At 46.7% G+C, this 27,401-nt stretch overlaps 1 protein-coding gene across 3 annotated transcripts in view; it reads right to left on the reverse strand.

The window, feature by feature from the left end:
- The window catches only part of SMAD1 (SMAD family member 1), a 44,387-nt gene extending 19,735 nt beyond the window's left edge, over nt 1-24,652 (reverse strand). For 2 of the 3 annotated variants that reach the window (XM_066573682.1, XM_066573680.1), the window contains exons 1-2: nt 24,498-24,652; nt 6,084-6,617 (exon numbers count right to left, since the gene is read on the reverse strand). In XM_066573682.1, the coding sequence (XP_066429779.1) occupies nt 6,084-6,483 (400 nt within the window). In that variant the 5' untranslated portion in view covers nt 6,484-6,617; nt 24,498-24,652. Of the gene's footprint in view, nt 1-6,083; nt 6,618-24,493 lie in introns of all 3 variants that reach the window. The other variant, XM_066573681.1, reaches the window with a different exon arrangement.
- Between the last annotated feature and the right edge of the window lie 2,749 nt (nt 24,653-27,401).

Consider the following 27,401-nt stretch of genomic DNA (forward strand, 5'->3'; position numbering starts at 1 on the left):
CATAATTTTATAGAACAGCTGATGTATAATTTTCCAATTAGGTGTGTGAAATAGTCAGACTACTGCACAGCTACACAGGTAAGAAGGGGCGGTGCGGAAAGCATGTGAACCGGGGCACCTCACTGCCCGCTGCACTGCCACCTGCTGGGGAGAAACGCATCACCTGTATCACACCATGTAGCATTACAGAATTCCATCTACCACCCCCTCCAAACACAAGGAGGTCTTTACAGAATAATCCCACAAGTGTGTATTTAGAAGGATGCAGAATAGTTAGTGGTGCGGCTGTACAAGTGGCAAGATCACATCAGCGTCCCAATTTATGGCCAATGACCCCCGTCCCCACTCCAGAGTGGCTCCAAGTCCCATTAGACATCTTGTACTTGGGAACGTCTATTTGTACGGCCGTCACATCAGTGTTCACAGCCTTCATTGGGGTTTATTCTGTTCTTGCCGTCAAAAACATTGGAATCTATATGGCAGTCTTTCTAACCCAAAGCCGACCATGCGAGTGCACCGTAGTATATAGTTATTGTAGAACCCGAGGAGCCGCTGTAGAAGGCCGGGCTTATTCTACGGTCAGTACGATTACAACAATACCAGATCTAGAGAGTTTATTTTGCTGTATTACTTTTATTTTTCCCCAACATTTAATTTTTTCAAATTAATTTTCTGCCGCCATAACTTTATTATTCCATTACAGTTGTACGAGGGCTCTTTTATGGGACGTCCTGTAGTTTCTATTAGTATCATTATGAAGTACATACGACTGAATGCTTTTTATTACATTTTTTTCGTGCAGGGGGAAAAAAAAAAAAAAGTAGTTCTGGCATTTATCCCACACAATGACTGCCATCAGGAAGAAAAATAAAAATAAATAATGCGTTGCTGTGATAGATCAGACTTTTACAGACAGATACTGAATATGTATTTTTGCTTTACTATTTAGATTCTTTTAGGCCTCATGCCCACGGGCGGGTCGGATTCCGCATGCAGAAGCCTGCAGCCGAGCAGCGTGCGTACCTGTCTGGGTCTTCGCTGTCGAAGCACCGGCTGGCGTGCCACCACACATGCACAGTGGAGTTTATTTTTTTTTTTTAAATAAATTTCTGCTTTCCCGCAGAATCCACGGCCCATCCATAATGTCAATTACAGACGGGCCACAGATCGGAAGGCTTCCATTGACTTCAATGGAAGCCATCTGTGCGGGAACCACACTGAAATAGAGCAATTTGATTCCACAAAACAAATCTGCATGCTTTAATTCAGCTGCGGGCGCCTACATTTCTATATGAGCGGTTTGAACTGTAGATTGTTCGCATGTGGACATTGGGTCCAATTATAAGTTTGGCAAGGGAGGGGTTAAGTTTTATTTAAAAAAAAAAAAAAAGGGAAATATTAGTTTATAGACCCCATACTGGACAAGAACTTGAGACGTGTTGATTGTTCCTGCAGTATGACGTAATGCCATAGCATTACATCATACCGCAATCTGGCAAGCAGTCAGCCACAGCTCCAAAGGTAGTCTGCAATAGCAGAACTGGGGCTTTTCAGAAGGCCCTCGGCTGCCATGACAACCCGCAATCTTATGGGGGCAGTACAGGACCTCAGATCAGTTGGGGCATTTAAATGCCGCTGTCAGCTGTTGGACGGGTGTCAGCTATAAGAAACAGACGGCACTCACTTTGTATGGGGTGGGATCGACCCGCAATCCCCCTTCATACACACCCCAAACCTACAAGATGTAACCGTTTGCCCTGTAGCATTAGGGGTTAAATATCCTGCACTGTTGCTTCACAACACATATATACTAATAGTGTATGGGCGATGTTGCTGATGCACAAAGAATAATGGGCTCTTGCACATAATATGTGGCAAAATAGAACATGCGTTTTTTGTGCTCGCGTGTTATGCAATTTCTACACACAATTGCAAGCAAAACCGCTTAAGGATGAATGCAGGCAGCCGGGTCAGATTTGACAGAGATCCTTGCAGCAGGATGCGACCCCTGCAGTGACCTCCGGCTTACCTGTCCAGCGTCTTTACTCTGCGCTGTGGATGTGCTGGCTGCCGATGACATGGATAGTGCGAGCCTCGCGTAGGGCATGCCGCAATTTTCAGCCTGCGAGCGGAATATTGCAGTTGATTACCACTCGTGGGCATGGAAATGCATTTTTCCATGCATGTCCAATGGGATCCAGAGCTCCAGATACACCCGTGTGCATTAGGCCTAAGGCAATGTATTTGCTTGCCTGTGAATTATGTGTATCCCATGTGCATACACCGCACACACAATGCGCGGTAATCTTACTCATGTGAGCTCGACCTTTAATGGCATGTTTATGTGCCTAAAATTTATAATGCTACATTTAAAAGGAAATACGTCAGCTCAAACACCCTGTCCAAACTGCGGACGTCATGTTAAATAACGCGAGGAGCTGAGCAGATTGTATACAGTTTTATGGGGAAACATTCAGTAGAACGTGTATTTTATTCATTTATATCTCTGCTCATTCTGAGTGGAACAGTCCAATGGGCGGAGCCATCAGTGATTGGCTGTGGTTTATAACAAACAACGAAAACCGCCATGTAAACCTTCATATAGTAGTATAGCAATGCTCCCATAGATGACCACAAGTCTCAACTGCAGCAAAAGATACATGTATAAGATAGTGGCCAGCCATCTCCATTGTAATGGGAAGAGACTTGCATATTAAAAAAAACTGTATAGTCAGACTACCAGGATCCAGAAGAAAACTACAAAAAAAAAAAAAGCAGCAGAGGATCAGGGCCCCCTAAAAACTACAAAAAGGAGCAGCAGAGGATCAGGGCCCCCTAAAAACTACAAAAAGGAGCAGCAGAGGATCAGGGCCCCCTAAAAACTACAAAAAGGAGCAGCAGAGGATCAGGGCCCCCTAAAAACTACAAAAAGGAGCAGCAGAGGATCAGGGCCCCCTAAAAACTACAAAAAGGAGCAGCAGAGGATCAGGGCCCCCTAAAAACTACAAAAAGGAGCAGCAGAGGATCAGGGCCCCCTAAAAACTACAAAAAGGAGCAGCAGAGGATCAGGGCCCCCTAAAAACTACAAAAAGGAGCAGCAGAGGATCAGGGCCCCCTAAAAACTACAAAAAGGAGCAGCAGAGGATCAGGGCCCCCTAAAAACTACAAAAAGGAGCAGCAGAGGATCAGGGCCCCCTAAAAACGACAAAAAGGAGCAGCAGGGGATCAGGGCCCCCTAAAAACGACAAAAAGGAGCAGCAGGGGATCAGGGCCCCCTAAAAACGACAAAAAGGAGCAGCAGGGGATCGGTGCCCCTTAAAAACTACAAAAAAAAGGAGAAGCCGAAGATAGGGGGCCCCCCCTAAACTACAAAGGAGCAGCCAAGGATCGGGCCCCCCCTAAAAAACTACAAGGAGCAGCCGAGGATCGGGGCCCCCTACTATTTACCCACATCTACTTCCAGGAAGGACAAAGATCTGGGCACCGCAGCTACGGGATTAATAACCTTGCATCAGAACACGGGCAGCTTAAAATCCTTCAAAATGGTAGGACTAAAAGACTGCGAATTCTACATGCAGATTTACAAATTACACCATCAGGGAAATGGATGGGATTTTACAAGTATGGTGGACTTTCCATTTGATGCATATTTCAAAATCTGCATGTAGCATGCACATTCACCATAGATTTGCAACCAAACCTGTGAAAAAAAAAAAAAAAAAAAAACCACACAAAAAAAAACCTACTTGTTACTCAAAATGTAATCGCTAATAAAAAGCCCAACCAGCAAGTACTATATACACTGCTAACCTTAGAGACCTGCCCGTAGCGGATGCAGTCCGCAGCTGCAGTCCCATCCCCTCACACCGGCCTCCCACCACTTTTTGTAGACAGATTTTATTGTGCTGCGCTTCCCTGAAATGTTTATATTATGTCTAGATGTGTAAATTGGAGAAAATCCTAGAATGACCAAGGGGTGCGCTAGTTTCCAGAACTGCCGGGCGACACCTATACATTGTGCGGTACATGAAGGCAGCACTCCTTCCTGACACTCAGGTTTATGTATTTTAAACCAAGAATGTAACATGCAGATATAATGTAAAAATCTGAATGTAATTGCATATATACAGCGGCTATTAACAGAATAGGGCAATGAAATTACTCTTCTGTGAGCCCGCCCTAAAAAGGGGTTTTCCAGGCAAAAAAATAAAAAAGTTACTTATCTTCAGGGTAGCAGCTCAGTGAGAGTCTGCAGTTCGGGGTCCTCACTGATGAGATGCATGTGAGCGGCTAGAATGCCCGGACCACCATCTGTTGTGCAGCGGCCTGTTTTGACATTGCATCTTATCCATTCCTGTTGGAAAGAACTGCAGTACCCAACTGAACCACTGCGCTACAGACAGTGCCCTGAGCATTCTGGTCATTTACAGCGCTCTTCATTAGTTGACCAGTGGGGTCCTCTATGATAGACTCCTGCAGATAATACTCACGATAGATCAGTAGCAGGTTAGTTTGTCTGGCAAACCAATTTAATCTTATAGTCAGAGCAAAAACCTAAACGCAGAGCTCCAGTAGACTTCCAGAAGTAACCTAGTTGGCAATGTCCTAAGCACTAAGTAATGTCAGGGGAGCTATAGAGGAGCAGCTGGGAGGATGCACAGTTGGTAAGCGCATATCATGGACAAGAGACAATGAAGCAGGAAGGAAAGGCAAGGGAGGCGGCTCAACACCAAAGGAATACAACAAGCTGCCACAGCCTGTAAAGGTGTCCTGTCATACAGCAGGCCACATGTGCACCGCACTAAGAGGGGTTACACAAAGTTTAATTTTTGCACACAGTTTACGGAAGACTTATACCCTATATTATAACCCATGGCTGGACAGACAGTAGTCTGGGGGGGGGGGGGGGGGGTGGTGGCCAGACAGGATAGTACTGGACTGCCGATAAGGCCCCTCAGCTTGTAGAAGACATCTAGGCATGGTGCACAACTTTCTCTGAAGCTCTAAACTTTAAGAGCTAGCTGGACTAACTTGTCAAACCAAGAGTCACAGGAACTATAGTGATCAGAACCCGCTGTTAGGGCATGTTCACACAGTGGAATCAGATGGGGATTTTTCTGCACAGATTCCCCCTCTAAAAGCCCATGCATATATGCAGCCTTAATGGCCAAATCTGTAAGGGGAAATCAGACATGGAAATCCACAAGGAAACTTGATTTCCTGCATCCGAATTGCACACTCGAATTTTGCCCACTGCCAGGGTATATGCCGCATGCAGATCCGTGTGAAGAAGAACCGCATCAAAGACACGAAGATTCTGACATGGAATTTTCCATGGTGAATTCAGTCGTATGAACATACCTTAATAGCTTTGCTTGGATAGGTCCTTGAACCCCTGAGGAACTTTAGTTCGCAGCTGTTGCATGTCAAAACTGGCCATTACCCACCATGCACGAAGCGGGATCGGCTCCCTATCCTGTGCTATACAAACCCTGAAACTGAAGGACGTCCACGTACATCCTTTATGGTCAAGGGTTTAAAAGCCATGTACAGCTTGGCAATAAACTAACTCAGCAACTACTTTTATTAAACATTTCCTACAGCTTTGGGTCTACAACTGCTATGCAGACTTCCAAGGTGACAGACAAACCCAGAAGAAGCCCATCCTGAAGTCATAAGCCCTTTCATTTGTCTGAGACATCTTCCAAACATACATTTGGTATCTTAGCAGGAAGTTGGTGCAGGTCAAGTTGGCCTACAGGATCAGCCTACAGATTTGTTTGTCTTACCAGAGATGCACAGATCTGCGTAGCAGCTGTACCCCCCCCCCCCCCCCCCCCAATTTTTTTTTAAAACCATTTGCACCGTGTTATTTTTGACTTTTAGATGCATCAGAGCCGTAGATATATTGGATGCAAAGTTATACATAACTTTTAAATTGCTTGAACTAGAACCACAGATCCCCCTATAACTACTACCCTGATTTTTGGGGTGCCTTAGCCATCTGCTGTAAACAGTACAGCCCACAGTGTATAGTTTAGAACAGGTTTTACATCTTGGAGGATGCACATTTTTCTACCTACCAGGACTCTCCACTCTCTTGTAGTGGTAAGGGTTTATGCAGACTTCTTTCTGTTTGGAGCCGAATGGATACTCGCAGCATTCGAGAGGTTTCAGTTCATGGTGGCTCTGCAAGTCAGGCCAGCGCCATACTCGACAGTAAATGACATGCGGGAGCCCCTTTCGGTGAGATACTTGTAACCTTCCATCAAGTGAGCGGGGAATGGTGACACAGTTACTGGGTTGTCCAGGACAACTCAGAGCTTTCTCCAACTCTTCCATGGCGCCTTTCTTCTTCTTCAGCTTTTTGACCAATGCATCTACTGCTTTTTCTGCCCATTTTTCTTCCTCATCTCCCTGTTTCCAGCCAAGCAGCCGCTTCACTGCCGGACTAGTAAAGGAGAATAAGCTGGTCACATTCATTGTGACAAGCAGAGAAGGTCAGATGTATCAGCGCCGAGTGGTCCAACTTTCTAAAAATAAGGTCGCTTCCTCTCTTTGCTCCTCAGCGGTTTCTAGCACAGAAAAGCCTGGAATTCCCAGCAGACAAGCAGCATCTAAGGGGAAATAACGGGAAAAAATATGTTGTTAGGGACGGATGGAAATCCAGATGCGAGGTTTCATCATCTGGCAGCATTCAAGAACATATTGGCTGCTCCGCAGCATACATTTACAGTGAGCACACAACCCCCTTGAGAATATGGTGACCTGCGCTCCGAGAAGGTCAGCTTATTCCCCTCTATTTGTGCTATTCTTAGTTTCACTTACTTCATCATATCAATAGCCAACATACAACTTCAGATGCAGAATGACATTCCAACAATCACTAATGATTCTGCACATGCAGCAAGTTTCAAAGCATTAAGACGCATTCTATGTCTTAAGCCTCAGAAACCCCCCAAAAAGCCAGAATGTTATGTTGATTGTAACCCAAACCTGTACACTTGACCAGCCACCAAGAACCATACCATTAGCAAGGATGACCAACCCTGTCCGCCAATCTAGATTCTTTAAAGTGTATTACAGGAGCTTAAGACAAGATATTGATGACTTCTGATAATGATGATCTAAACTGAGATCAGTAGGGGGGCTGAGCTGCAGCCCCCAAAATTAACTTCATTCACTTGCAGTATATACACTGTACTTTGTGAACTATGGAGGTACCTCATTGTCAGTGTGGGTTTTATTCCGAAACGCTGCTACATTTCAGAAGAAACGCACTCCGAAGTTGGACTGGTAGTGGACCCCCCCCCCCCCCCCCCCCAGTCTCTTCTCGCCCGCTGCATGCAGTGTGACAACTCTCATTCTCTACACAAGCAGCAAGAGTAGCTGCAGCGTACAGGGAGAGGCTGGCAAAGCAACATCCCCCCCCCCCCCATGACTCAGAGTTCATCTTCGAGTCAAACTTCAGAGTATTTATTCTGAAATGCTGCAGCAGCTCAGAGCACACCCACGGGATAACAGGCATCCCTGGCTCGGGTTCATGCTGCCCGTGGTTCAAGCAGCATAAACCTGATGGTAGAATCCCTTTAAGGCCGGCTGCACAAGGGCGGATTTGCATTGCGGAATCCGGAGTGGGCTTCTGCTTCCGGTTTCTGCAGCAAACACCTTCCATAGCATCACAAAGGAAACACAAAAAAATAATCCATATTTGCACGGATGCCACAGAGATTGCTTCCACTGAAGTCAATAGAAGCTGTCCAATCCGCAGGCCTTCTGCAATTGATTGCGAAACGGTCGCGGATTCCACGCAGAAAGAGCAGGTTTTAAAAACAAAATCTGTACTGCGCATGTCTGACAGCAAGATGTGTAGACAATCTGCAGTAGAGATGAAGAAAAGAGGGGGGGGGGTGGAAGACAAGGACACAGATGCCGCTGTTATCAGGGCAGGCAGGCCTTAAGGCTATGAAAACCTTTGTAAATGAACAAAAAAAAAAAAAAAATCGAGTTTTTCCTCTCATGTATTTAGAAAGCCTCATACTTAAGGCCCATTTACACAGCATGAGTGTCGGGCAAACATCGGGAGGGGGGGTGGGGAATTGCAGCATGCTCCTCTTTGCAGCGAATTCTGCACAGGACAGCCGCAGTCATATGCAATGCAGAGAATTCAAGTACGTGAGGTCGCCAGCCGGTTTCACAGCTAGAATCCGCTGTGGGCCTCTCGCATGAGGAATTCGGACCATCTGTGTGCAGCCAGGCTTAGTTTGCAAACTCTTCATTCAAATATCTGGCATGGGGGTGTTCCCAGAATTCATCAGGTGGTCAAGCGCTGTTAAGCGACAGCTGGCTGAGCCAATCAGAGCCAGCAATGAATGCGTCCAGTCAGCCATTCAATGAATGAATGGCTGTGATTGGACGTATCCAGAGCTGGCTGTGAGTGGCTGAGTAGGCTGTCACTCAGCCAATCAGAACAATCCCTGATTGGAGGCAGGGATTTCAAATCCCTGTCAAAGAAAAAGTTCCCCTGCTGGCTGATATGTCCCAGGAGCGCCGCCAGGGACAGCGACATCACCTGCAAGGGGAGTGTGTGTGGTGTATGTATGTATGTATGTATGTATGTATGTATGTATGTATGTATGTATGTATGTATGTATGTATGTATGTATGTATGTATGTACGTACACACACACTTTAGCGCTGCCAAAAGCACGGTACCAAGCTGTGCTGTGTTTTCGGCAGCACTGAAACCGCTGCCCATTCATTTCAATGGGCGACATAGGGCTAAAAACGACCAAACATAGGAGATGCAACGCTGTCAAAACGCAGCATTGAAGACGCTGTGTTTTCAGACTTGTGTGAATTGCCCCTTTGAAAGGAATGTGAGTGTTGTACAGCGTTTAGTGCTGTGCTGAAAAAGCAGCACTCAACACTGTACGAAAATGCCTGTGTGAGGGAGGCCTTACAGACTGAGCTACCCCCTGCCCTCCCCCCTTTAAGAGGCTGTGTATAACATAACCACACCCATACACTACTACACAGCTATCTCTCCTCTACCAGTAGCTGCTGGTCAACTCTGCCTCAAAACTGATCAGAATCGAAAATTCACCTGGAGTGAATTACAGACCTCTGTAATAGCCTTTTCTGCCCTGTCCTCCACCACCAACCCCTGGCAGGGTCACAGAGACCTCTGTAATAGCTAAGTAGAAAGGCAGTGAATGCACATTAACAGAGAAGGAGCTGAGAAATAATGAGTTTACTCTGACAGATTTTGCTTAGATTTCAACCCTCCAGTCCACAGTGCCTTGGAAAATACATAGAAATCAGAATGCAAATGTGTACATAGCCTTTAACATACAGAAAGTACAAGTAAGTTTTTGTGAACATGAAGCAGGAGGAAAGAGCGAAGAGGAGAAAAAAAAAAAAGTCAGCTGGCCTCTGCCTGACTCGCTCCATTCCTGACACCCAACCTAAATAATGGAGGAAGTTCTTGTTTAAAAGAGACAAAAGAGCAAAATTCCTCATTCTTCCCAGTGGAGGGGCTCAACAATTAGGCGTGCGGTGTGGGACAGTGTGTTGCTTTGCAAAAGGATACAGCTTGGAAAGATGTTTCCTTTGATGCCTGAGAGCAGTATGGATGCCTTTCCGCTGCAGAGCGGCCTGATGAAGTTATGCAATTAGAGCTGAGTAGACAGTTCTATATATATAGTGGCTATCCTGCTTTTGTACTTCGGCACACACCCACACAGATGTGCATTTTTTTCTAACACCTGTTTTCCAAAGATAGTTCAAAAAGTCATGCAGGGAGGAGGCAAATGTGTGCCGGAAAGCAAGGGTGGGGTCTACTCCTACCGGACAGCTCCCCCCCATATAGTGTTCTCCTGCAGCGACATAATGCATGTGCTAGGTACACCAGTACATTAATACCCGGCAGGTGAGCGATTTTTCACAGTGCCATGTGAGCGGCCGTGTGTACACGGGACAATTATCACCCGATTTAGCAGTTTCCAGCGACAACCCAGGCGATAATTACCCTGTGCAAAAGGGTACCTTAAAGGGGGTTTTCCATGGAGAATACTACTGATGAGCCATCCTTTAGTTTGTATTTGTCAAGTCTGTTTAGCCGATTCCTTCATTACACAGGTCACAGCTCTGTAAAGTGGCACGGTCACTTTATTCTACGGGTCAGTACTATTACAGTAATGCCAAATTTACTCTCTAAGTTTTACGAACTTAAGGAGTGACTCCACCTGAGCGTATGCTCAATGAGACTTTTGGTTTGTGTATTGGGTGTATTGGGTGTATTTTACTGCACTTTTTCTGCCCACAGGGCACGTTCATTTGTTCGCAGGCAATAGACGCACCGATTGAAAAGGCCAATTTGTCCAATGAGCTTCAGATGTGCTCTTTTTCCAACAAAGTTATGCAGAGTTACATGTTTTACTGTGTGCATTTGCACCCCCATATTGACTTCTAGGGAGACCTTCACAAAGAACTCTAACTTGCAACGATGTGTACTACACGAGGGAGTACTTAGCACTTACTTCGCCTCAGTGCAGCCTCCTGTTTGATGCATATCAGACACCATCTCAATATTTCTCCCCTCTTTCTCTATGCCTATGCTTCTAAAAATCCGCTCCTCCTGCCAACCTAACAGGGTCAGGTCTTCAGAAACTTCATAGCATTGCACAGGTGATGTAATTATTTCTAGTGCCTCAGGTGTTCTCTCTATAGATTATTAAATCATGACCTGTACTATGTTTGGAGAGCAGGAAACTGCACCCCCCTTGGCCAAAAAGATCCATCTTATGATGGAACCAAGAGGACCCCACTGGCCATAATAAGGTCCATTTATTTTCTGGCTGGCCCTCCAGCTCTACACAGGAGAGAAAAAAAAAAACAACAATCATGCAGGACTATTTCGTCCTGTTTTTATACTAAATTCAGCAACGACAGTTCCAAGTGGAATGTACTGGCAGATATAAAAAGAACCCTTAGGCTGGGTTCACACTGGGCAGATTGTGTGTGGCAATCTCACGGTTTGGCAGCAGCGAAAAACCGTGAGATTTCCGCCAGGGTAATTCCACTGCTTCAAAACCTGCGGCATTTAGCTGCGGGTTTTGAAGCAGCCTGGCTGCACGCTTTTCCGCGCACTCCAAAGAGGAGAGCGCGGCAGCAGCGATAGAAAAAACGAACATGCTGTGGCCAGCGAATCCTCGCCGGCTCTGCCGTGGCAGATTCACCGTCTTGTGTGGACAAGATTTTTGAGAAATCTCGTCCACATGGCTGGCTAATCCCGGGATTAGCAGCCGCAGGTGGATTTACCGCAGCGAAATTATGGATGGAATTTCCATGGCAAATCCGCCCAGTGTGAACCCAGCCTTAGTGCTAGGAGTTAGTCCCTTCTGTGAAGAGCCTGTGTAGTACTGTTCATGTAATATCAAAAACAGAACTTATGAGGACTGAAAGTGACTTGAGAGAATACAAAGCCAAGTAATTCCCAGGTGGTCACAATGAGATCACATGACCCACTTGATTAAAAAAAAAAATCCAGGAATTTTCAGAAAAGAAGCCTCGTGTGGCACAGAGTGTAAGCTCTCGCCTACGACCTGAAGGCTGCAAGTTCGATCCCCGCATGATTCAGGTAGCCGGCTCAAGGTCGACTCAGTCTTCCATCCTTCCGAGGTCAGTAAAATGGTGGGGGGGTAATAAGTAATTATTACCTGAAAGCGCTGCGGAATAAGTTGGCGCTATACAAATACCAAGATTTATTTATCTATACAAATACCAAAGTTTAGAAGGAACTAAACAACCCACATATATACTGAAGGACTAGTTACATAATTAATAAATGGGGTAAAAAAAAAATAAAATAGTCACGAGTGGCCTTTAAGTCGAACGTCTGCTGTAGTTTATACAAGTACCTTGAGCAACCCACTCCCCCCAGAGATGGCGTGTGAGGAATACTGGGAATGAATAGGTTTTCCCATTATCATTTTAGTTCAACAATAGTTGCCCACCGTTTCCAAAAATCGGCAGCCAGACAGACCACACAGGGACTCGGAGCCCCTAGTATAGCTGTTAGTCACTGGTGTAACATCAGAATTGCTGTAGGATGAAAAAAAGAACACGATCATGATGTGTGAATAAACCCATGCTGCGTTTTCTTCTTTTTGCGATTTTTCTTCAAAAACTTGACAACCAGCACGCCATTACTAGACTGGGAAAAATACAGCGAGGAGAGTTTCCAGAAGTGGGTTATCACCAGCAGTAAAAAAAAAAAAAAAGGATCAGTAAGCTGCCATACTGAAGCCTAGACTAGAGGCCAGCAGACACAACGGACCATTAGTCAGGCAAGTAGCATCTCCAGTTGTGCAGCAGATAACCTGAACACTTCACAGCTCCGGGGCTTCTTCACACAAACGTCTCTTCAGCCCAAGCCTACTACTGCAGGACTTTTTGCACGAGGCCTTGGGTTGTACTATTAGGGTACGATAGAATTTCCGGACATTTTTGCTGTGGATTCGCTGCAGAATTCATCCAAATTATTGAAATTTGGTGGTTTCACTGTGAAAATCCAAAAGCAAACATGCTGACAATGTACAAGTGTCAGCAGAGGTTGGCTCTGCAAGGGCTTTTGCCGCAGTATACAGATGAGATTTATTGAAGTCCAACTCACTTTGCTGCCGCTTTAAAGGCCCATTTACACGGAACGATGACCACTCAAAAAAAACAAAAAAAAACCCACTAAAAAGCGATCATTTGAGCAATTGTCGTTGCGTCTAAAGGCCCATTTACAGTGGACAATTATCGCTAAAACTTCGCTCATCGGCGATCGTTTTGGCAATAATCAGTGCAACTAAATAGGCGCGGGGCACCCGCATTTCAGGCTCTTTGTGCTGATCGTTAAAATCAAGTGAGCTTGATTTTAGCAATCAGTTCATCAGTCGTTCTCGTTTGAGCGATCTTTGAGAGATTATCTGTTTGTGTAAATCGGCCTTTAATGTGAGCCCATAGTGCACTTTTTGTCCACTGCTAGCTGATTGTTAAATTTAGTCCAACCTAAAAATCGTCTTTCAGCCTTATCAGCAGTTCTGAGCAACTTTTGTGCATTTAGACGCACAAATATGAAATCCAAGCATTTAAAAAATATTAAAGCAGAATGTTCTGTCCTTGGGCGTTCTCTTGGGACCGTAAAAGACATGGCATGCCGTGCGATCTCATGTTTCCCATTGATTTCAATGGGGAAAAAACTTGCGATCCTCCAATAGTCATTAAACATGCGCCTGAAGATAGATGGAGCAGCATTGCCGGCCCCATTGAAAGCAACAGGAGAAACTCCAGAATCCTCTGCTGCGGCTGACAGCCGCGCCAGAGGATCCCTGTATCCCCTGAGTGATGCGAGGCTGTTTTGCCATGAAAACTCCTCACATCCGCATTGATTTCACATGGACGGCAAGCGTGATATGGGGGAGGGGGGATTCACGGCCCCAAATAGCGCTCCCCTGTGCCAAGTTAGCCGCAGGGTGATTTCACACGATATTTTGCATTAAAGTGCAGGATTTTTTTTTAAGGGAAACTATCATAGGAAAACAAATAGCTGCATCGGGCCCTTTCCCTCCAAGCGCAGTATGATCCAGGCTTGAAAGAGTTCAAGAGTTCTCCATTAAAACAGACAGCACTGTAACCTACGGCTAATACTTAAAGGGAATCAGCCAACTTGAGCATGCTATCCAGACTGCAGGCATCATGTTCTAGAGCCGGAGGAGCCAAGGAGACTGATAGTGTTTTATGGGGAAAGACTCAGTAGAACTTCTATTGTATTCATTTAGATCTCTGCTCATTCTGAGCTGAATAGTCCAATGGGCGGAGCTATCAGTGATTGACAGCTATCTATACGTATAGTCATACAGACTGCAGTCAGTCACTGATCGGACCGCCCACTGGACCGTTCAGTGAACAAAGAGCAGAGATTTAAAGGGAATTGTTCGGTTACTGGACAACACCTATTGAATACGACCCCCCTGTGTAATATAAACAGGGATATACTTATCCACCCATCGCCAAGTCCCTGGCGATTTCCCGATCACCAACCGTTCTCCTGGTATTGTGCTACATCTTGAGTACCATGTCAAGAATTCAAAAACATTACAATGCAGCTCTCATTGGCTGCAGCGGTCAGGTGATTTCCTATGACATTATCTGTTGCAACAAACCCCATGAGCTCTGTGTGCTGCAGCACAGGACCCCGGCGGCCCATAGACGGATGAGTAGATTGTGTTTATCATTTTTATACAGGAGTCCTACTGAAAAGGGGGCTGTCCCGTAACCAGACAAGTCCTTTAAATGACTGCTACACAAGTTAGGACGCCTGCGCACAGAAACAGATTTTGGCTGCAGAATCCACAGCAGGCGTCTGCTGCCAAGGAGGAAAGAAAAAAACAAAAAAACAAAAACACACAACTCCTTCCGGCACTCATGGAAACCAATTGCGGTTGCCACGAGCAGAGGGGGGAAAAACGCAGCGCGCTGTATTTTTGTGCAGATGCCTTCCATTTAAGTTGATTGCAGACAGGCCGCGGACTGAGTCATCGCTTAGCGACAGCACAGAAAAGGAACTTGGGGGGGAAAAAGAAAAAAAAATTTTTTTTTTAAACCTGTACAACGCATGTCAGATGGCGGTACAGATGAAGACGAAAGGGGTGGGGGTATTCCGCTGCAGGAACCTGGCTGTGCAGGCGGCCTTGTGTTTTGATATATATAGTTTATGGGGAAAACTAGTGTGCTCGGCTTCTCCTGCTCTACAACAGGATGCCGGCAGTTTGGGCAGTATTTTTGGGCTGACAGATTCCCTTTAACCCCTTCCCACTATAGGACATACAATTACGTCCTGCCGGGGTACGTATAAAGAGATCGCAGGGCGACCTCTTTTCATACAGTGTGGGCGCCAGCTGTTTATTACAGCTGACACTAACGGGCAATATCTGCAAATCGGCCGCACGGCTCATTGGCACGGTTAACCCTTTAACTACTGCTGTCAATTCTGAGATCGCAGGGAGCCGTGTGGGTGTCATGGCGGCGGGGGCATTCTGAAAGGTCCCAAGGCTGTCTTAGCAGACAGCCTATCAAGCCATCCCCGTTGGGTGGATTGATAAGCTGCCTGTCAGATCGCAGTATGATGTAATGCTATAGCAATACATCATACTGCAGGAGCGACCAAAAATAAATGTTAAATCAACCCCCCTTTGCCATATTGGTAACAGAAGAATCTAAATCATGAAACAAAAATAGATATTTGGTATCGCCGCATCTGTAAAAGTCTGATCTATGAAAGTAATGCCTTCACCCCGCACGGCGAATGTCATGAAAAAAAAAGACTAAACGCCAGAAATGCACTTTTTTGGTCACCCTGTCTCCCAGAAAAGAATGCAATAAGCACCACCCGTGGAAATAAGACGCACCGAAAGATGGCCGAATTTCCCCCCCCCCCCCCCCGCTCAGTTTTACTCCACTTAGAATGTTCTTCTTTTCCTAAGTATTATCAGTACGCTATATGGTACATGAAATAGTACCATTAAGAAAATACAACTTGTCCCGCAAAATACAAGCCCTCATATAGCAACGTCAATGGCTTAATAAAGGAGTTATGGTTTATTATTATATTCAGTGATGATGTATCCACGTGTGGCTTCACAGGCCATAATGGGGTGATGGGCTGTATGGAGGATTACACAGACAAGCCAGAAGCTTCAGAGGTTTAATGGAGACAGAAATGGGACGGGTCAAAATGGATAGTATTGCCTGTAACACGCTACATATGGGGGGGGGGGGGGGGGGGGGGGGGGGGCTCTGTGCAGCACTGCTAGAGTTAAAGAGATCTGCCATAACGGACAGGCCAGCAGGCATTGTGGTTGGCAGCATATATTTCAGGATATCAGCCTTTACCAGGCCACACACACACTGTGAAGTCACGCCAACTGCTCAATACCAGCTGGGAAGCTACAGAGCGCCCAGGGACAAAAACCCACAGCTAAATTAAGTGACATTTGTCCCCCCGCACCCTGCAGAAGCATTACTCTAATGGGCCCATTTGGAGTAGATGTACGAAGAAGAAAAAAAAACAACAAAACAACCCTGGTGGGCTTTATTATTATTAACCATTTCTCCCCCCCCCCCAATAAAAAAATTAAATAAAATATATAAATCCATTCATCTCATAACCCGTCTTTCCAGTCATTGCCACTGTCTGAGGTTTTTATTTTCCATACAGCAAGTTATATTTTTCAGTGGTACCATTTAATATACCATATAATGTACTGAAAAACATACATTTGTACGAGTTAATGCCCATGAACGGATTTGTACTGCGGTTCGCACGGCGTAAATCCGCAGCGGAATTCCTCAGCATTAGGTTCTATTGAACCCAATACCTTTCCTGCCAGCCAATGCCGATATGCGTTCTTTTATCGCGGATTTATGTGAGCGGCAAAGAAAACGCAGCATGTTCTATTTTCCGCAAATTTAAGCAGTAGGAGGTCTCCATTAATATAGCCTTGATGGAGACCGCGGGAAAACATGCGATATTCTGCGATCAGCAGCGGCACGTTTGGCTGCAATTGCGGTACTCCCGCAGCGCAAAACCACAGGCATAAGGCCTAAGTAGAGTCAAATTGAAAAAAAAAGTCCGTCGCTCGGGACCCCGACCGATCAGCTAAGCGGGCGCAAGCTGTCAGCGCCGCAACAGATGTTATAGCAAAAGCTTCTGCGCTGACTCTGTAGTGGCGGGCGCTTGTAACTGCAGGCACGGCTCGTGAGGATTTCAATGAGAGCCATGCCCGCAGTTACAAGCAACGACCACTACACTGGGGTCGGCAGAGAGACTTCCGCTTAGACCTCTTACTGCAGCGCTGACAGCATGCACCCGCACAGCTGATCAGTCGGGGCCCCAATCATAGGTCATCAATAGCCGTTCACTGGAAACCCCTTTAACCTTTTAATATCCTCTAATACCCCCTCCCACCCCCCATGACGTCAAATTTACCAGCTGCCCCATCCTGTTTACGGGACGTAGCAGACTACTGCAGCCCATAAACAGGAGTGAGGACCGAGCGGTGGCCCAGGAGACACGAGTATATGTCCATTTGTTGTTTTACGGCAAGGGTAGATGGGTTTTAAAGGAAAAAAAAAAAAAAAGTCTCAAACAACTCCAAAGGGTAACAGCTGCAATCACCATGATTGCTCCTTGAGGCTGCTGCAGGTTAGTGTCAGCTGTGAAATCTAACCCCTACCCCAAAAATAAGCCTAGCTGCAGGGGAAAAAAAAAACAAAAAACAAAACGCATACATCTTCGAAGCGCTGACCGGGGTTCTGCTGCAGCTTCTACCTGTACAGTTCTTCTGATTGGGGATTGAAAAATCCCGCCTCCTGGAAGCGCTGCTGTGACTGGCTGATGCTTAGTCGGGGATCGGGGAGAAGATGCAGTAGGCCCAGACAGCGCTTCTAAGGGTTCTGTATACTTTATTTTCCCTGCAGTTACGGCTTAGGTTATGGCTATGACAGTAGGATTTCCTACTGTCAAAGTTGCATGGCACCGTCCGAAAATCACATTCTCGTGCGATGCAACAGAGAGGAAGGCTCCATAGGGAAACATGATACAAAACCTCACGAGTCGCGGGCATATCGCCGGACCTGCAAGGTTTGTGTCTCAGGATATCGCACACTACAAAACATTGCACATGTGAATTAACCCAGTGAAACGCATGGGCTTCACATACATGCGATTTGTAGCATTGCAGCAATGCGACAAAAAAAAATAAATTAAAAAATCACGCGACTTCGCCGCCTGTGTGAATGATGCCTTAGCATCAAGGCGTTGAACAACAACAAATATGAAGTTTCGAATAAAACACCAACATAAGTCTATCTACTAAATACTTGCACGCTACATTGTTAAGTTAACCCTTTCCAATCCAACTTGTATCCTGTTTTCCTAGAGGGGCTTGCTCTTTTTCTGCCATTATCTGCTGGCTAAAGCCAGTACTGCATGAGGTGACACGTTGGATAGGCTCCGACAGCAGAGAAGCTGGCAATATACAGTAAGAGAACCCTGACGGATGTCTACCAACATCAGAGCTGTACAGCCTTAAATCATAATGTATTCAGAAGTCAGTGGACTGGAAAGGGTTAACACTGCTTTATACAAGATACAAAACTGTCCGGTTCAATATGGCTGGCAAAACAAACGTCATGTATCTGATAATTTAGTCCCTGAGCCACGGGGTGGAGGGCTACAAATACTAGTCCTCAACCAAGTCACCCATCATTAAAACAGAACTCAATTATCAAAGAATGCAGCACAACACTGCAAGAGAATAAGGATGGACTCCGGAGCACAAGAGCTTTTTATGGCTAATGTTCTGCATCTCCTGGCTGTACAGAGATCAGCCCGGGATACTGAAGTGCCAGCTGGGACATTTACAGGGGGTGAGAAAACATGGAGTACGTATCAAAAAGGCAACTATTTCATAATCGCCCTCCCAAAACTTCTGGAATTTTTTTTTTCTACCCCCCCCCCCCCCCCTACTCCCCTTCCAAAACTACCAGTCATTTCCTGATAAGTTTTCACACTGGGAAGTGAAGACCATATACCCAGTTAAAAAAAAAAAAAAAAAGGTTAGAGGTAACAGCCAGTATAGCAGAACCATCCATGGAAAGGAAATGTGGCAGGCTGGTTATAAAGGACATGAAGGAATATCTGGATACACAAGTTTGAGAAAAAAACTTTTGCAAGAACATTATGTATGCATGTACTGGAGGCAGGACAGAAGGTGTGAAAAAAATATATTTTATCTCCTATCTTCCACATTCATCACTTCCTTGGAAGAACTGATCTCATAGGCCGACATGATACACTTTTGCAGAATGACCCCGCTCGCCCTGATGGATCATTTTGCACCAGATCAGTGATGTAAATCAATCTGAGATCTGTAGCATCTTGAAAAGTCTGGTAATGATGCTTTTTCCTCAGTCCCTCGAGTCCCTCCATTAGACATAGCTTACATTATTTATAAGGGTGAGCCGAGACCTCCATTAGCCGCTACAGATGGAGAGAGCGCTCTATGCGCCACTCGGAGCAGCAGGGAAACAATACATAGTATTTATAGGAGAGAGACGACTGGCGAGGAATGGTACAAGCATTTGAGCCGGGGTTCTGGCATTTAAAAAAAAAGTTGCAAGTTACTGGGCAAACTGTAGTAGTTCAAAAATTTGCAACTTTTGTGCTTTTGCCACCCTCACTACTTTTCTGCACAGGGATTACTGGAAGCAGCCAGGCCACCCACTGCCAGACAAATTTACTATTTGTGTAGGTTATAGTGCCAGTCTGTGCCAGCTCACAGCTGGGGTGGATTTGACTTTGTGCCGAGGACAGCCAGGTGTCACAAATTTAGGTCTTTGTTGTACCTTAAGGGGTTTTCCAGTGAAATACCATTGATGACCGCTCCTCAGGATAGGTCAATAGTTGATTGGCCGGGGTCTGCCACTCAAGACCCCGACCGATCAGCTGTACGGGCGGATGCTGTTAGCACCACAACACAGAGTTCGGCGTGGAGGCTTAACAAAGACCCATTACGGGTCGAAACGTTGCTTGTATTTTTTGGCATGGAGGAATAAGTTCTATTCAAGCAAACAAGGACGTCACTGGCTCAGTCAAATGATAAATCGGCTCATCTAAAAGTACCCCCACTGCAGTGGGCACTTCACCAAGACCAGCATACGAAATATCACAGTATGCTCCATTTCTCCGCGTATCATACACATCCTGGATCTGCACAGAGGGGGGAGATTTAAAAATAATCATAACAATGATACCACACTGCGCATGTCTGACTGCATCATTTGCGGGCATGAGCAGTGCCATAGGTGGTCTCTGCCAGCAGAGCATATGGGCTGCGGGAGGTCTGTTGAACGAGCCCTTACACTGACAATATATACCAACTACTTCCACACACTTGAAGGGGGTGGGGGAAATGAAATCTGCAGAGCGTATGCTGCAGATTAGAAAATCCACTGTGGAAGTTTCCCAATGTTAGTAAATAGGGGTTTAACAAACTTTATTCGCTAACAGTGTATTGTAAATATCGGCGGAATTGTGGGGGAAAAAAAATCCCCCTACAAGTACGGATACAACTTAGGTGCATATTAAACGAGTCCAGAGAGTAGAGTGGAACCAACCACCATATGGAGGCCTCTTTGGTTTCACGTGCCCAATTTCCTTTGTGCTGGCAGCGGCTCTTCCCACTCTGAATTCAGAATTATGGGGCAACAAGTCGGGCAAGACAGCCATCCTGCAAACGTTTGGCCAATAGCTACCCAATATGTATGGCTAACCTTACAGTAGTAGGCAGTCACACACATGGTCTCCATACCCACCGACCATCTGATGTCTATGGAAGCCTCCCAACACCACCAGCAGATGACACTTGGGAAGTCTCATCTGTACCACCTGATGCTTGTTCTCAGCAGGAGCTCTTATGCATTCGGCCAAACCTACCATGTATGGGTAAAATAACTGTTGCCCAAACAAGCTATGTGTAGCCTACGATTTTCTGCTAAAATGCTGGATGGGCTAATCTTCAGATAGATCTGTTTATTGCCAACTTTACTTGTTATAGAATATAACTTGTTAAAAAAAGTCTATTCTGTTTTATAGTTGGTGGTCTTCCAGTAGAATATCGGTGACTTCTCTTCCAGACTGGTCAATATTATAAGATACCAGAAAACCTTTCATGCTAGTGTTTCATAGTATGTATGGCCAAAAAAAAAAAAACATGTCCATCCACTCACCCCCTTCTCCCCCAAATGTTGATCCAGAGGAAGGCAAAAAAAAAAAAATTCTTATCCACAATCTGTACATATATTAGTCACAAGACACGTGGCAAGGACTTAAAACTAGGATCTCATGTGATGTTTACCACATCCTAAAGCGTATTCTATGGTAGCCTTGTAGAGATCATCTCACACGACCATATCCATGCACAAGTCACGCATGGTTTTACAGCTGTGGAGCTGGCCTTTCGCCGCGTATGGCAGTGATATTGCACTACACGTGACTGCATCTCACGGTGTCATGTGCAGTCTTCCTGTTTACATTTTCCATGCTTTTGCTTGGCAGCGGAGTTCGTACACACCGGCCATATGCATCGATTACGTGTCCACAGAACAATGGTTTCTTTACGTGGCAAAATAGAACAAACTGCGTTTTTTGCGCTTGCGTATTACACAATGTATACATGCAGATTTGAGCAAGCTGTGCAAGGCAGTCTATTTGATTGACTGAATTACCGTGTATCACATGTGCTTACGTCGCTCACATGATACAGGGTGACCTTACGCTCGTGTGAGCGTGGCCTTAGTCATACGAAAAGGTATCAAATGTATGATGTGTCTCACAGGACCCCACAATCTAGCCATTTGGCATACCGCATGTACCTGAAGGGGGAGGGGGACAAAAACAAAAAACCATACAGAAAGACAAAACGCTTTTCTCTTCCTGCGCAATTTTATCCCAAGTATTAAAGATGTCCTCTCCCCCCCCCCCCCTTTTGTTTTGCAGAGAACTGCCACCTGATGTGGCTTCTTCAGGTACTATAGTCCAATAGAGAATGCATATCCGAATTGCTTCATGCCTGAGAAATGTATATGGAACCACAACAATAAAGTGGAGAGTCCTCTGTATAATATTAGAGGCACACTGATGTACAGTCTATAGGGTTGTATTATATGGTAGATCTGTAACACGGCTACAGTGGGTGGATAAACAGTCCAAGTTCCATCTCCTTCAGTCAGTCTGTCGGGGGTGAAGAGTACATAGGGGCAAGGTCTGAAGTTACCCAAGGACATGGTTTAGGGATTGGTTATCGTAGTACACTTTTTCGGAGTGGCATCCTTCGTCCTCAGACAACCAGCCACCACACATGGTCCACATATCAGCATTAGTAGTGTTGGATCACTTTTATATTTGGTTCTCAAGACCAGAAAGGTCCATCAGATCTGCCGAACATCACAAGGTTCCAAACGAATACAGTACAACAGGAGAACCGCCGTGACGGTAAAGCTCAAGGAGCCATCCAAGACCGAGGTCAGAGGCTCGAGCACAGGTCATCCCTGTCCAGGAGTAACTCTAGCTGTCCTAAAGTGATCCTCTCACAGGGGAGGAGGCTTCAGGCAGACGCCGCCGCGCTCAAATACAAGGAAAGGCCTCAGATGAGTTCTCCAGTAACCAGAGCTCCGGCTCGCTCCTATATCTCCGGGGAGGAGAGGAAACGGCTTCCTGACTGATGCAACAGACTGCAGTCCTACACATCTGTCCGAGGAGAGAATGGAGCCGGCGCTCCTGTATGTGGTCATCCTGTCCCACAGAGGTCCCATCCTGCAGGCACCTCAGCCCCAGGGCACAGAGGGGGGACATAAACCATCTGCCTCCTCCACACTAGGTGTTATAGAGCACAGTTGTGCATCCGTGAGCCGCTTCCTGTCTGCACACAACACATGGGGGTCGGACAGCTGCCTGCTGCAAGCCATGTATGGCCGGCCCCGGCGTCTGCAAGGCCTCAGTGTGCCCCAAGTATAGCAATTCACTAAGACGTTAGCCAAAAGGTGCAGCACTAACTTAGTAAGGGGGGACTACAAGTACAAAACAGCTGAAGGCATCTTTACTCCGGGGCGATATCACCCCGAGTTTTCACTGGAAACATCAAATTTGGGCGATCATAGACGAAGAAGGCACCCCCCCCCCCCGTTGGAGTGGCTGGTTTTTGGACAGAACTAAAAACTAAGTGACTACCGGCCCGTGTAAAGAGGAGCCTCTCAATATGCGAGCGCCTCCTGGTTACGGTGACCGGAGGCGGGAGGAACGGTCCCCGCCGCTCCGCCCCCAGTCACGAATGACCATCGCTCCCGTGTCAGCCTGTGGGACACCTGCACTTATGCGCCATCCCACGTGAGGGCACCCCAAGTGTAATCTGTACAGCAGCGAGAGCCATTATCATTGGCATGAATGTACAGCGGTGCGGGCCAGCGGGTTCCTGGGTTTAGGCAAGCCCTGGTCAAGCTGCTAGTGCAGGATAGCTGGCCAGGCTGAGCGCAGGGCTCATTCACATCACCGGTTTGGTCTTCCGTTTTGCATTCCTGCCAGAGGAGCTGCAAAGCGGGAGAAAAAAAATTTTCTGTTAAAGTCCCATTAAGTTTAATGGGGTTTTCGGCACTTCAGTTAGGCTCAATTCTGTTCCATTTTTTTGGCAGACACAATAGCGCGGCGGTCTGCACTATTACCACCATTTAAAAAGTGGAAATCAAATGGTTTTTTTTTCCTGCATTGTCAATGGGTGATGGAGCTGATAGGAAAAGGCTTTAGTTTCTGGTATGGGGGCAGGAAAGGATTTGGGGGGGGGGGGGGGCACAGGGCACCCTACTGATGACATCCGATTTTTGATGGAACCGAACAGGCGCAACAACTACAACAAAGCCCATTAGAGTGCAGTGAAATACACGGTGCGGAAAGCTTAGTTTGTTCCGCAAACACACTATGCCATGCGCAATTACTATAGACCGGTGTGAAGGGGCCTCAGGCTGCGTTCACACTAGCGGTTCTGCGGTGGTTCCTGCATTGCAAAAAATAAGAAAAATTAAAAAAATAAAATGGACGAAATTTTTTTAAATTTTTTTTTTAAAGCCGCCCACCACGGTTACATACCATAGGCAATTAGGAATTTCTACGGCATAAAATCTGACCAAGATCTGTCATTCACCAGTCAGAAACCGCATTAAAAAAAAAAAAATTTTAAAAGCCATTGGTGCGCGTCCGCAGCAGACATCACCCCTTCTGTGGCACTCAACCGCAGATCTGCACCAAAAATAAAAATTTTTAAAAAGTTTAAAAAAAAATAATCCACCTTTATGGGGAGGTTTTAGACAATAATCAGTTTTGGAGATTCCACCCCATTTCCCTTTCGTGTGAATGTAGCCTTAAAAACGGATGTAACCCGAGGAGAGAAGGAAAAGAAAAGGGGAGAAAACTCTTAGGGAACAAACTTTTTTACTGAACTTCTCAAACCCCGTGCAGTCTGGTTTGCAGGGGTTGGAGGGCTGCGGGGGTCCCGGGAGGAGGAGGGGCGCCGGCACGGGGGGCTCCCGGATACTTTGTAGCACCGTCCCTCCTCCTCCTCCGCCCGCACTAGTTTGCGCCATTTTCCGCCCGGCCAGTAACGCGCGGCCCCCATTGTCCTTTGGAGCGGCCGGGATTGGCCGCCGCACACTGGGGCCTCTGTGCGCTGCCGGCGCCATCATGCCCCCCTCCTCCTCCTGCAGGAAAGTTCCCAGTATCCCGGGGCGGACTCCCCGCCGCCGCCTGGCCGGGATCCGCACTGCGCTGCCCCCACATGTACAGGACAGGCGGCGCCCCAGTGAAGTACTTAGAGAGTCCCCCCCGGCCGCTCACCTACCTGCCGCCGGGCGTCCTACAGGGTGATCGGGGAGCAGCGGTGCGGAGCGGCTCGCATGCCTCCAGCAGCAGCCCGGGATGTGCGGCTCCCTCCTCCTCTCTCCCCGGCTGCCTGGATTGATCTGGTCTCACTGGCGTCAGGGAGTCGGAGCCGCCCCACTGCCAATACACAACACACCCCGGCCAGGGACCGTCTGCAAAGCACAAGCCTCAGCACACGGCGCACAGCCGCCCGCCCAGGGGCCCGTCTTAAAAGGGAGGGGGAGGGGAGGCGGCCGTCCTCTGTGCAGTGCTGGGCAGTCCGTGCTGCGGCCATGGAGGGCATGACTAGTGCCACAGGGAGAGGTTCAGTCAGGGCACTAGGAGGCAGAAAGTGCCCCCTCGTCACACGGGGCAATAAACATGGGGGTTGTGGACCAATCACACGCGTGAGGACCGCGCCGTCTGCCCGCACACACACACCTCTGTTTTTTTCACGTATTACGTCCGTATTTTTGGCGAATGTTATAATACGACGCCACTGATTTGCATTGTATTAAGCGAGTTACAAAAAATGACATAAAAGATCTATTTTGGTCCATATTGGACGGAATTCCCCTCGTTAGGGCGTAACTACACTCCAAGCCGCCGCTAAGCGTAGTTGCGTCCACGCTCGTCTAAAGAAGCCCTAAGAGCGGATTCTGACCAGCGTGGTTTTCTCCCCGTATGCGACGGCCATATAACGGGACAAAACAAAACTGATTTCAGGGGGTTCGTTTTCACCGGCTCTTTTCTCGCCCGTTAATTGTGCGACCGAGAAAAGATTGGAGCTGTAGCGAATACCACGTGCCAGGTGATCGGGCGGGCCCTGTTTTCCTGCGTTTTTTTTTAAACTCCTGCGCTCCGTTCTGGAATGTGACAAGCCGGCGAAGGGGAACAAATTCCCCTGGATCAGGCGCAGCTACGCTCCACGCCGGCGAGCATTGTTGCGTTTGCGCCCTAAAGTCTATGGGTTCGTGTAAGACCGCAGCCAATGCACAGTTGCGCACGTATTTACTGCATTCTTTTTACGCATGTCGAAAGGAAAAAAGTTACACCAAATGGGTCGACTTGTGCTTCATGTGTGAAAAACAGTGAATATGGACACAATATGGATGTAAAAAAATGTGCATACACACCAAAAATACATGAAATATACCCAAAAAACACGCGTACATGTGCAGTGAAAATGGTGCTTTTCATAGACCAAGACTGCATGACACCCTCGGCTCTGTTCACACTTGCGATCTGCTTTTCCAATGTTCAGCTCTGTCGTAGGAACCAGACCTGTGAAGCTTCAGGTTAGGGCGCAGGCGCAGCGGCGTACGCACATGCATTTTAGGTGTGTATGCGTGCTTTTGCGTCCGTGTAGCATCTATATTCTCTGCACCTTCCAAGCCAGATGGATACGAGAGCATGCATATTGGCGCGCCTGTAGCAAGACTGCAGAACGAACAATTCTTATTTGCACGCGCATCGGCGTGTTTCACTGTACTTTTTCCGCACGCAAGGCATGTACATTTGCGCACAGCAAAAAAAATATGCACCGATTGAAATGGTTGATGAGTTCCGCATGTGTTTTCCTGGCGCAATTATGCAGTGTTTCACGCATCGCATCATATTTGCGTACATTTGCGCAACCTCTTTGACTTCTATGGGGATTTTTGTTGAAAATAGCGCATGCTGCCTATTTTTGCGTGACCGAAATGCACAGGCAAAAAATACGCACATGTGAATGAACCTATTGAAGTGAATGGTTTCTATTCTCTGCATATGGCGCACGCAGATTTCACACGCACTAATACGCCCGTATGAATCTAGCCTCAAACACGCAAAAAAATGGAAGGAGACACAATTGATGTAACTTTGTCTCTTGCAACATGGGTAAAAAACACTGTGAATACACATACAATGGCGTATTTGCGGCTTTTTTACGGGATCCCATAGCCTTTAGGGCTTCTTCACATGAGCGTGTTTAAGTCCCTTTATGCGGCCGTGATTTTAGTGGTTTCGTTTTCACCAGTGGCATTCTCACCCGTTAATAGTACGGGAGACGATGGTACTCAGTTTGGCTTGAAATCCATCCTTCAGCAGAACAGCGCATAAGATGGACCGCACGCTGTGTTCTGCCTGCGGACCGCTAATAACAGCTGATTGCATTGTCTCAGCTGTCCTCAGCTGTCAGCCCCGCCGGCAGAACAAAGAGAATTTATTCAGAGAATAAATAAATAAATTCAGCTTCCAGTGGCTCACACACTACTAATTGGTACTAATAGGTATTAGTACCAATCAGAATAATAATAATAAACTTTATTTGTATAGCGCCAACATATTCCGCAGCGCTTATATAGACAGGGGATACAGAAAGACAAAAGTACAAACATTACAGAACCACGGTTACAAAGTAATCAATTGATGGAAACAATAGGGGTGAGGGTCTTCCTCCAACGAGCTTACATACTACAAGTAATGGGGTGATACAGAAGGTAAAGAGCTGGAGATGTGCACTGTATGGCGAGGTGGAGAGTGAGGGATGCTATACACAGACAATGGTCAGACATTTAGCTGTGTGATGGCTGAATCGGTATGACTGCAGGGGCAGTTTATAATGGCTAGCAGGGATTGCAGTCAGTAGGTCAGGGAGCATGTTATCAGGCGGAGTACAGAGGGGTTTGTTTAGGGAATTCGGTATGCCTCCCTGAAGAGGTGTGTTTTTAGAGCACGCCTGAAGTTCTGCGAGTCCTGGATTGCTCGGGTGGCCTTTGGTTAGTGTGTTCCAGAGGACAGGTGCTGCTCTGGAGAAGTCTTGGAGGTGGGAATGAGAAGTTCGAATTAAAGGGGCGCTCAATCTGGTTTCGTTAGCAGAGCGGAGAGCCCGGGCTGGTTG

Source organism: Eleutherodactylus coqui, chromosome 7 (genome assembly GCF_035609145.1).
Source record: "Eleutherodactylus coqui strain aEleCoq1 chromosome 7, aEleCoq1.hap1, whole genome shotgun sequence".
Taxonomy (NCBI): domain Eukaryota; kingdom Metazoa; phylum Chordata; class Amphibia; order Anura; family Eleutherodactylidae; genus Eleutherodactylus; species Eleutherodactylus coqui.